The 11412-nt window shown below is 45.9% G+C and overlaps 1 protein-coding gene across 1 annotated transcript in view; it reads left to right on the top strand.

Annotated features, from left to right (window-relative positions):
• Positions 1-5988: 5988 nt before the first annotated feature.
• The window catches only part of Cd3e (CD3e molecule), a 14517-nt gene continuing 9093 nt past the window's right edge, over positions 5989-11412 (top strand). The window contains exons 1-3 of the mRNA XM_023721169.1: positions 5989-6052; positions 6170-6278; positions 8217-8237. Coding sequence (XP_023576937.1) covers positions 6230-6278; positions 8217-8237 — 70 coding nt within the window. The 5' untranslated portion in view covers positions 5989-6052; positions 6170-6229. The remainder of the gene's footprint in view (positions 6053-6169; positions 6279-8216; positions 8238-11412) is intronic.

Raw genomic sequence — 11412 nt, 5'->3', positions numbered from 1 at the left:
CTCTCTCTCTCTCTCTCTCTCTCTCTCTCTCTCAAATAAATAAATAAATAAATAAAAAAGAAAAAAATTAAAACAAACAAGCATGAAAAGATAACAATAGGTTACAAGCAATGGTCAGCTGATAGCACTTCACTTCCGAGGTCTATGTGCCAACTAAGAGACCTAACTCATAGGAATCTTGGCAATTACTACTGGAGGCTGGGCAGATAACTCAGTGGCATAAGTGCCTGCTTGGCAAGCACAAGGTCCTGAGTTCAATCCCTGGTACTATGAAAGAAGAAAGAAAGAAAGAAAGAAAGAAAGAAAGAAAGAAAGAAAGAAAGAAAGAAAGAAAGAAAGAAAGAGAGAGGGAGAGAGAGAGAGAGAGAGAAAGAAAGAAGATAGAAAGAAATGACTGCTAGACTGTGGTATTCTTAAGGTCACTTAAATTTTTATTTTGGATAAATAACAATTTTTAATGTAATTGTGCCCCATACAGTCTGGCAATGCATATGTGTTTTCCCAAAAGAAATCCAAGATCAGATAAGGTGACAGTTGAGGTGAGCTACCTCAATGAAAAGTTACAATTCTCTCTCTCTCTCTCTCTCTCTCTCTCTCTCTCTCTCTCTTTTTAATGTATTTGGTTGTTACAGGGTCTCACTACACAGCTCCAACTGATAGTGATCCTCCTATTTTCAGCCTCCCCAGCTCTGGGATTACAGGCATATGCCACTATGCCCATACTTTGTGGTCAACTCAGCCTGTCCTGAGGCAGGGCTGGTGCAGCATGTGGTGCCGGGGAGTGAACCATGGTTCCTGAGCTTGCCTAAGCAGGCGCTTAGTCTGCTGAACTATCTTGGGAGCCCTACAGTTCTCTTTTGAGTTTATAGCATTGAGCTAATTCTCATGTCCAGAATTTATCAACTAAAAATCAGGTCCTCCATGAGGAAGGTCATTAAATCAGCTGCGATGGCACACACCTATGGACTGAGGCAGGAGGATCACCATGAATAGGTAGCCTGAGCTACATACGAATACAAGGCCAACCTGAACTACATAGCAAGATGCTGTCTCAATAAACCAAAAATGGGGTTCTCGGGGCCTAGGAGATGGCTCAGTAGAATAAGTGCTTACCTGGCAAGCACAGGGGCCTGAGTTCAATCCCCAGTTCTTCCACAAAAAAAAAATGGGGTTATTTAAAGTAGCATGATATATGTATTTAAAATACAGCAATGATACTTACCGTCCTTTGCCACAAGAACCTACTAGAGTAGATAAACTGGTAGAAGAAAAGTGACTGACTCTAGGACATCAATTAGCCATTAAGCCAGAACTGCCCATTACAAATGCAGCACTGTCAGACCTATCCAGTCGTAAGGTGCCTGGTGCAGCAAGAACCCACCGTACAACGTGGTGAGGACAATCTGTGTCAGGTGAGAATACAAGGATACAAGCTGCAGCTGCCACGGCGCATTTCCCAGATGCCTACTTCATTCGTGCTGCTTCATGCTCAGCTAAAGCTGCGGCTGATGGTGGGCTGTCCTCTAGGAGAGCTAACAGGAGAGTAAAGCCTGAGCTTGGGCAGATGTCAGCTCAGCACATGAACATAAGCCCAAACTAGAATGCCACAGCCCTGCAGCCCTACCTAGAGGCAGCCTTGAGAACCCCACCAACGGGAATCTTCCCAGAGGGCAAAGCATGTGGCACTACACCTAGACATCCACTTTATGTGGAAAGAAAAGTGGCGTAATGTTAGGATATGTGGAGATTCATGGACAGCGGTGAATGATTTGTAACAGTAAAACAGAGAAGTCTAGGGAAGGACACATGTGTGGCCCTCAGGGAGTCCTTATGAAGTGTACCATCTGTGGTGACAGTGGGAGGTGCCATCCTGGAGTGGAATCCCCCGGGCTCTCTCCAAGCCCAGCCTGCAAAGGACTACCCAAGCACTCACTCACTGCCTCATCCACCAGCCTTGGATGGCGCGTGCATAATGAGTCAGGAGGCCACTTTACCAGAAAGGCATGCCAGTGGACACATGACCATGGAATACACTGGTCCTGTGGTGTACCACACCATCCTCAAGCTGCCAGTGTGGTGGACCAGTGGGACATCCAACTGAAGACATAGATAAGGTGTCAACTTAGAAATGACAGCCTAAGGCAGTCATTGTCTGCGGTCCACGCGGCGGGGATTCCAATAGCGTCATCAAGGAACTCTCAGATCAGGAGAAGAGCAGTGAGGAAGGTGGGGTGCTCGGAGCCAGGTCCTGCTGGGGACTGCAGAGAAATGAGGCCCGAGAGCAGATGGCTTTGGAGACGATCCTTTCTATCACTGTTTTGTAGCAAAGGTTCTTCCAGCACCTGGCGAGCAACAGGGGCCCTGCACTGTGGGCTGCGGACTGTACTGCCTCATCTACTGCACTTGGGTAGGGCACAGCAGCTATCGGGGAGACATCTACGTGATCCCAGAGTATCGGGGTCAAGGGATCTGCTCCAAATAATCAAAAAGGTGGCTGAGGTGGCCCTGGATCAGGGTTGCTCCCAGTTCTGCCTGGCAGCTCTAGAGCAGAACAAGAGGGCCATGGACTTGTACAAGGCCTCAGAAGCCCGAGAGAGGACTGGCATGGCCTCTGTTTTAAAGGAGAGGCAGTGAGGATGCTGGCAGGAAGGTGATGCCGTCTCTGCCCCCGTCTGCTCAAGCACTGCTCGGAGACACTGACCCACAGGCCTGCCAGAGAAAGATTCCTGCAGGACAGAAACAGAATTGAGGGAGAGGCCTTTCTGAGGGTGAAAAATAAATGAGGATTAACCATAAAAAAAGAAAGAAATGCCAGCCTACTAGGATGGGTACTGTCCTTAGGGGTGTTGTATACATTAAACCTGGAACTGTAACACAAACTCTGTTCCCAAGAAGTGCCCAGGAAGTAATGGTTGGAAGTAGGAGCATCAGTGATCGCCATTACCCCCAGTGACCCCCGTGGGACATTTCTGCTTCCTGTCCTGTAACTCCAGGCTCTGTGTTCCTTGAGGCCTGGTTTCCAACGTCAGAATGCTTGAACCACGATACACAGCTACACCCTTGCCAAAAGGCCAGAAGGCAGACAACGATTTGCTGTCCAACAGAGAGCATCTCTCCTCGTCAGAAAGAAATGGGTGGTGGTGAGCCGGGAGCATGCAGGCAGAACCCGAGGGCTTCCTGGACACCTCTGGTCCTCACGGGGCAATGATGATGGGAGGTGGGCAGGCGCAGCAGCAGCAGCCTGAGAAGGCTGTAAGGACCAGGGACTCACACTCCTCCAGCTATGAAGCACCCAGCTAGGGCTGGGACTGATCCAAAGGACAGGGGTGATGACAGTCCAATGGAGCCACCAGAACACCTGTGGCAGGACTGTCAGTTGTCCCACTAACTTTCCTTTATGAGCTTCTCCAAGGGTGCCCCCCGGGGACTGCTCCCTCAGGCGACTGCTGGCATGGCTGTCCCTCAAGCTACAACTGAGCCTCCTTGCAGACAGAAAGAAGCAGCTGCCTCGCTTGGGTGAGGCAGCTACTTCTGCCATCTAACAAGGGATTCTGTAGCCCTCACTTCATTTCAGAAAGAGGGTGAGGGGCTCTGCCTGCCTGCGAGCTCCCACAGTGTGGGCTGAGGCCTCTGCTGCTACCTACGATGCAGTTCGCCATCTCTCTCCCCCTCCCCACCGCCCTCAGGGCTGCGGTTGCTTCTGTCCTCCCTGCGCAAGGCAGCTGCACAGGAATTGCCATTTGAACTGTGTGTTCCAAAGAACTCGACTTAGACACGAGAAGACAACCACCAAGAAAAAAGAAGAGGAAAAAGAAACAGTTTAACAAGTGGTTTTCTCTAGGAAGAACCACCGGGTGAGGCGAGGTGGGATAGGTGGGTACTCAGCCTCTTATACTCTGTTGTTTTAACATATGCATGTGTTACTTCATAATTAGAACAGTTTTTGTTTAATTTTTTTTTTTTTTTAAAGAATGAGATACTGGGCCAGCCAGATAGCACAGCGGATTAAAGCTCTTGCTTAGGCAGACTCAGGGACTAGGGTTTGATCCCTGGAGTGCCTTGCCAGCCCCACCCCCAGGGCACACTGAGAGGGGCGACTGAGAATGGGCATGGTGGTGTGCGCCTGTAATCCTAGCACTTGGGAGGCTGAAAACAGGAGGATCGCATGAGTCTGATCTGTGTAGTGAGACCCTGTAGACCCTATACTAAATACATTTTAAAAAAATAAATAAAAATAAATACATTGAGAGAAAGGAATGAAGAAAGAAAGAAAGAAAGAAAGAAAGAAAGAAAGAAAGAAAGGAAGGAAGGAAGGAAGGAAGGAAGGAAGGAAGGAAGAAAGAAAGAAAGAAAGAAAGAAAGAAAGAAAGAAAGAAAGAAAGAAAGAAAGAAAGAAAGAAAGAGTGGGATGATGTCACTCCCATCTAAAACCCTTCCAAAGTTCCCCATACCCTCAAAAGCCCATAAACATCCATAACAGGGCTGGTGGCCCCTCCCTCCACTCCCAAGAGTTGCTGGTCTCACCTCTTGCCATTCTTTCTCTGCTCTCTGCTGCCTGAAGTGCTGGACCTGCCTTTGCTCTCTCAGCTCTGGCTCCCAACGTGCTGCTCCCTCTGAATCCTTCGCCATCCTCTCTACGTGGCTCGCCCTGCTCACCCAACAGGTCAGCTTGGGCGTCACAGCTCAGAGAGACTTTCTCTACCCCCAGACTGTTTCGGGCCCCCTTCTGTTTGGTTTTTTGAGTTTGTTTGTTATTTTTTGAGACAGGGTCTTGCCTCAAACTCACTATGTAAAACCAGGTTGGCCTGAACTAGTGGTGATCCTCCTGCCTCAGCCTCTTGAGAGCTGGGACAAGATGTGCGCCATCGTGCCTGACCTTTGGGCTCCCTTCTGCCACTTCCAGGCTGTTTTGTGTCCACCTTTCCTCTCTTTGTCCATGAAGTGTACCTATCCTGTTACTGATGTAATAGTAGCAGATAACATAAAACTAGAGCCGAGTAGAGTAGACATTAAATATTTCCAAACAAGTTAGTTATGCCAAAATGTCTTTTAGAGTCCCTGCTCTGGGGTCTGCAACAAGCTATAAACTGTCTGAGCTTGGGCTTGCTCAGCATAAAATGGGGATAAAAATAATACCTAGCTTGGAGTATTATTTTGAGGATTAAATAAGATGTCAGTAAAACCCTTAATATAATTCCAGGACATAGTAAGCTTTTTATTATTGCATGCTTAAAAATAAGGAAAACACAGGAGGCTATTTTGGGGCCAGGGAGATGACTCAGCAGAATAAGTGCTTGCCTGACAAGTGCAAGGTCCTAAATTCAATCCCCAGTTCTGCCAAAATAAAAAAATAAATAAATAAGGAAAATAGCCAAATGTGGCAGCACACACCTATAATCCCAACACTTAAAAGGCTGAGACAGGAGGATCACTGCAAGTTCAAGGCCAGCCTGGGCTACAAAGTGAGTTCACCGCCAATCTGAATTGCATGTGAAACCCTGTCCCCAAATGACAAAAAGAAGAAAAAGTACAGCTATGTTAGCTAACCCTTAGACAAGCAGATTTGACGCTGTCACCCTTCACCCTGCCTAATACTGAGTATTGTGTTTGTAAGTATTTTTGCAAAGATTATAGGGGGGAAATGCCTCTCATGATTTCAAACAAGCACATTTTCAAGCCAAGAGATCTTGCCAATGAGACGGCTCCATCCTGCTGCTGTGTGCCATACACCTCGAGGACAGCAAAGAGTCAATGTCCCTGTCTCTTCCTGTCGCAGCGTATGGGGCAGAAGGGGGCATCTGAGAAAGCAGGGGCTGGGGACACAGTGCATGGCCCAGACAATTAAGTGGCAGGTACTCATCCTAGCACCTTCAGGCTTTGCCGGAATCCTCCTGCTTATCCCTATGTGAAGTCTGTGGGGCCCAGCTTTCCTCTGCCTTGAACGTTGCCAAATGACGTAGAACCCGCAGGCCTAGAGGCCCCTCAACACTTCCTGTGTGGGGCACAGAAACCCGCCTCCTCTCCCAGCCTCAGGTGTCTACTTCAGAAAATGGTGAGTCTCCTCTGATAGGGCCTCCCTTTTTCACACTGAAAACGAAGACCCCAAAGACTTGTATCCAGCACGTTTCGAAAATGTCCTTTTCTGAAAATGTCCTGGTTTCCTTTTCAGAAGTAATAAACTGAGACTATCATCTCCGCCATCTTAGAACAACCATCCAGTGAAAGAAAAATGCAGTCAAGCACCCCGTGGAGAGTCCTGGCACTCTGCCTGCTATCAGGTGAGTGGGATGGAATAAAAGAGGGTTCTTCTCTGACACTGGAAGGACCAGGGTCTTACCAGATGCAGCCCAGCAAAAGAGTCTCACTTACCAGATGTGAGGAAGCGTTTGTGCTACCCTTAGAGCAGGGGTTGGAGATGGAGGCAAACAAAGGAAATGTGCCCCGGTGCATGGGAGACTGTTCAGGAGCAGCTAGAAGAAAGGGGTTGGGGTGACCACATCCATGGAGAGGAAAGAGGCATCTCTGCTGCCAAGAATGAACCTACCAGTGGGCAAACTTACCCAGCCCTTAGGAACTAACGCGAAAGAGACCAGAAGAGCTAAACTCCACTCCACTCTTTATTTGGAGGAGACTAAGTAGTTGACAACTTGCCGAGTTAGCAAATTTAGCATCTTTGATATAAACACTTTATTGTCTTCAGTCCTTTTCAGGTGACCAAGAACTTTTAAATAACTTAGTCCTTTTTGAAGCAAGGTAGGATAAAAATTGACGAATAATCAAGAGCACTTGCATAGCTCATATGAGATAAATAATGTTTTACAAAATGCCATTTATTGAGTGCTTATATTGTATAAAAAATTCTTTACTCGTGTTAACCTATCTAATCCTTACCCCCTCCTTATAAGAAAAGTGTTATCTCTCCTATTTTACACTTTAAAAAAAATGAATGAAGAAGTTAACCCATTTGAAATAATATGAGTAGTGCTAGAGCAAATCTGGATGATTAGTGTTGCTCAGAATCTCTGCCTTGTACAAAGCAAAAAGACTCATGATGATTTTATTTCAAAGAGCTAGAAAATACCACCACAACTGGGGCGCCTGGCTCAGAGCTCAGCCATTACAGATCTATTTCCACTCGGGTTTATTGGGCTTTCCTGTAGACACCAATCAGTCACCCAGGAGCCCTGTTGACATGCAGCTCTGTGTCAGGACTGAGATTCCACATTCTAACAAGCTCCCGAGCACCTTAATCTGTGACTAGGCAGGAATACACCTTGAGTCTCATGAGGTGGAAAGCGGCTCCTACAGGGATTAGTGAGACATTTTCTTAGAGACCAATGGTATCAAGTGTGTGCCTACTAAGGAAAAGGAAGGGGACGCAATGCAAAGTACAGAGGAAAGGAAAGAAGAAAAGAAGGCGCATCACAGAGCCAAGCATCTCTAGAAATTTGGCATCATGAGAAAGTGCCCGGTTTGCTCTGGGACGGGGGATTGTCTCACCCACTGTCAAGGTTGCTGGTAAACAGCAAATTCTCAGGCAGGGCCAAGGAAGCTGGCCACGGTGCCAACTCCAAGTCATTCCTGAGGGGACTCCAGAGGGCCCCGAAGAAATATAATCAGTTTCTTTAACACATAGGCTCTAGTTGACAAGTAATCAGTTTCAAGTATTTCTGTCTCTGTCTCAAGCAAAAAACAAATGGAAAAAGTACCCTATTAAACTAGCAGGACCAGAGACAGAACTGGAAACAACATTTGGACACAGCCAAGAGCTTGTTTTTCCTCCACAGACCAATTTTTAAAATGGAAACTTGATTGCAAAATTCTTTTACTATTTTTTTTTTCATCTTCCAAGAAGCAGCCTCAGGTTGAGATAGAGGAATCTCTGAGAGTTCGAGACCAGCCTAGGGGCTACAAAAATGAGCACAAGGCCAGCCCTTGAATGCATAATGAGAACCAGTTTCAAAAAAAAGCAGCCTCGCCGTTTTCTTCTAACTTCTGGTGGTCAAACACGTGTTTTCACGTCCAGTGCTTATTTCCCTTGCTCGCCCTCCTCCCACCCAATAGCAAATGTCACTGTTCTAAATTGCAGAACTAACCCAGCAGTGGTTGGGAGGGACTTTAGATTTTCATTGCTGGTCAGAATGGACCACAGTCCTTTTTCTGCTTGGAATTGCAGGCAATCACCTTTACTAACTCTTTTTTTTTTTTTTTCCCAGTTGGCGCTTGGGGGCAGGAAGGTAAGATACGCTTTCTTTCTTTGTTATGAAATCAACCCCAAATTCTGGCACGTCCATGTACCAGTAACAGTGTTTCGGCCAACAAGTGGCCAAATATGCAACAGTGGTTCCATGAGACTATAGAAGAGATGAAAAATGCCTATGACTAAGCATTTTTGCTGTACCTTTTCTGCTTAGATGTGTCTGGGTGCCCACATACTACTGCGTTCCAGTTGTCTACAGTATTCAGCACTGTACCACGCGGTACCATTTATAGTCTAGGAGAAACAGAGTGTAGCATACAGACTAGGCGTGTGGCAGCTGCACTCTCTAGGTTGTGTGAGCACCCTCTGCCCTCTGTGACTTTCACATAATGACAAAACCCCATGGCGCGTTCCTCGGAATTGACTGTATTTGAGTAGAACGTTCTCCTGAGCAGCTCCCAGGAGACTAGTAAAAGGGGTTTCTACTACTTTCCTTTGCCTTTTCTTTGTAAATGGAGCCCAGAAGAAGGAATCAACAAAGACTATAAGAAATGAGTCTTAACTATTAAAAAAAAAAAAAGATACCATCCAATTTAACTGAAAGTACCAACAGTTTTCATGTGTTTGTATTTGTATCTGCTGTGCCATGCTGTACAGGACGCATGACCACCCAAAATGCACATACAGGCGAGCCTGGCTTGGCCTCCGGCCAGTGTTTGGAGGCGCATTCAGAATCTCCTGTCTGGGGGCCTGCCTATTAACTCAGTTGTTTAAGTGGTGCTTAAGCAGAGGCAGTCAGGCTCAGGATACTGTGGTTTGATCCCCAGATCCTCTTGCCTTACCAGAGCTGCCCTTAAGGCATCCTGAGCCAGCCCCCTGCAAAAAAAAAAAAAAAAAAAAAAAAAAAAAATCCTTCTGAATCTCCTGCCTGTATGCACCGAAGGGTGTGCCCACGGGTGCACACGCACACGAGTGTACCCGGCCTGGACCTGCTTTCTCCATCACAGCCGCAGTTTGCAGTGTCCTGGTCCTGGAGGCCTCTCTGTTCAGTTAACTCCTCCACAGGGAAGGAGCCACTGCTGTGCCCAACAGCAAAGCTGTGCCAGTCCACTTTCCACCGACTGCCTCTCTGAGGTGTCCCTAGGAACCACTTTGCAAATAGCCATCAGCTACTTAATGTAGAACATAAGGCCCCAAGCAGCTCGTAGTACACAGCCAAAGGGATTTGAAGTTCTTTATTCCCTGAAGACCTAGGGAAGACTCCTAACCCACAAGGGCAGGGAATGATCGTAGGTGCTGATAGGAATATCGCTAATGGCTTATCATTTCTTTTGCAAATATCAGCAATATTGGTGAGAGGATTTGCATTCTATACAAACTCTTTTCAAATGTGGGTCAAGATAGTTATAGTGTGGGCTGCGGATATAGCTCAGTGGCACAAGTGCCTGCCTGCCAAGCTCAAGGTCTTGAGATCGATTCCTGCCGGTACCAAAGAAAAAGATGGTAATAGTGGAGATTCATAGGAGTAGACACTGAGAACCAGACCTGTTAGAGGGAAAATACTGTTCTCTTCCTAAGAGATCTACATGAGATGTGCCTGCTTGTGTTGTGAGCTGCTCTGATTACAGCCATGCACGTATGCATCCCTGAGCATGTTGTGAGGGGAAAACATACGTGTGGGTATGGTTGGAGCTTCTGTGTGTTTCATATAAACCACGAGTCCCTTAAAGGCACAGATAGAGGTAATTCCTCATTTACTGGGCCCAGAATGTGGGTCATAGTAGGTGCTCAATTAATTTTTTTTTCCTTCAGTGCTGAGAATTGAACTGAAATCCTGGCACATACAACACAAGCACTCTACCACTGAGCTACATCCCCAGATCTTTTTACTTTGTTTTTTTTCTTTTATTTTTTCTTTTTGAATTGGAAACAGGGTCTCACTAAGTTGTTTGGGCTGGCTCTGAACTTATCCTCCTGCCTCAGCCTCCTGAATAGTTGGAATTACAAGTGGACACCATCATGCCCAGTTCCAATGAATATTTTTTGAATGAACAAAACTATGGATGTTCTGCTAGCACCCTGTCCTCAAGAAGTCAACAGTCTAAAGAGACAAATAATTGCCAATAGAATGGGCCATGTGCGGTTCCATGGAAAGGCAGCATAAAATGCAGTGGAAAGAAAGGAGAGTGCGAGGGCCAGCCTGATAGCTCAGCGGACTAAAGTGCATGCTTAGGCAGAGCACAGCAGCCGGGGTTCAATCCCCTGTGTTCTGTGCTGGCCCTGTCCCTGGGGCGCGCTGAGAGGGGGAACGAGGCTGGTCGTGGAGGTGCACACCTGTAATCCCAGGGCTTGGGAGCCTCAAAGCAGAAGAATCACTACTAGTCCAATCTATGTAGTGAGACCATGTAGACCCTGTACTAAATACATAAGAGAAAGAAAGAAAGAAAGAAAGAAAGAAAGAAAGAAAGAAAGAAAGAAAGAAAGAGTGGATGCCACTTGAACATATACTCATAAGTGAAATAAACCAGACACACATGTGCAAATATAGCATAGTTTCCCTAGTATAAGAACTCAAAGGAAGAAATACAAATAGAAATGTATAATACAACTAAAAGGAAAGCAAGAACTTAAGGACTAAATAGTTAAGAGCAGGAAAGGAGAAGAGTTAGGAAACATGACTGTGGCAAGCCATACAGTTATATGTAGAAGATGGGCAAGGCAATGATCCTGAGAATCTTCAGAAGATTTTTGAATCTAGCAGTTAATTGGAAAGATTCTCACCCTGACTAACTATATATACTGACATCTGTAAACTAAGCAGCTACACTGAAGATGGCAATTTGTAATAGTAGGTTCCTGCTTGGAGTGTCTGTCATTCTGGTCTTCTGAATATGGGCTTCTTGTCATGACATGCCAGTTGCTGCTGTGCTGTCTCTCAGGTACATGATTATTCAAAAAGAAGGGGGTGGTGAATGATGGAAGGAGACAGGAAACGGAATGTTGTGGGACTGTCCTGCTACAGGTTGTATATGGTTAAATTTCTGGACTTATGTGTAAACATAAGAATTATACAATTCTTTTATGCCTATTTTTAAAATATATTTTAATTTTTCAAATGTTTTTTCATCATATTCTGTAGGGACTTAAAGTTCAACATATCAATACTTGATGAAAAATACCTGTTCCATGTTATGTCTAAGATGTTTGATATT

The sequence above is a fragment of the Octodon degus genome, unplaced genomic scaffold, assembly GCF_000260255.1.
Source record: "Octodon degus isolate 3935 unplaced genomic scaffold, OctDeg1.0 scaffold00080, whole genome shotgun sequence".
Lineage (NCBI taxonomy): Eukaryota > Metazoa > Chordata > Mammalia > Rodentia > Octodontidae > Octodon > Octodon degus.
Note: the sequence above shows the minus strand (reverse complement) of the source record. Positions and strands in the feature narration are given on the sequence as shown.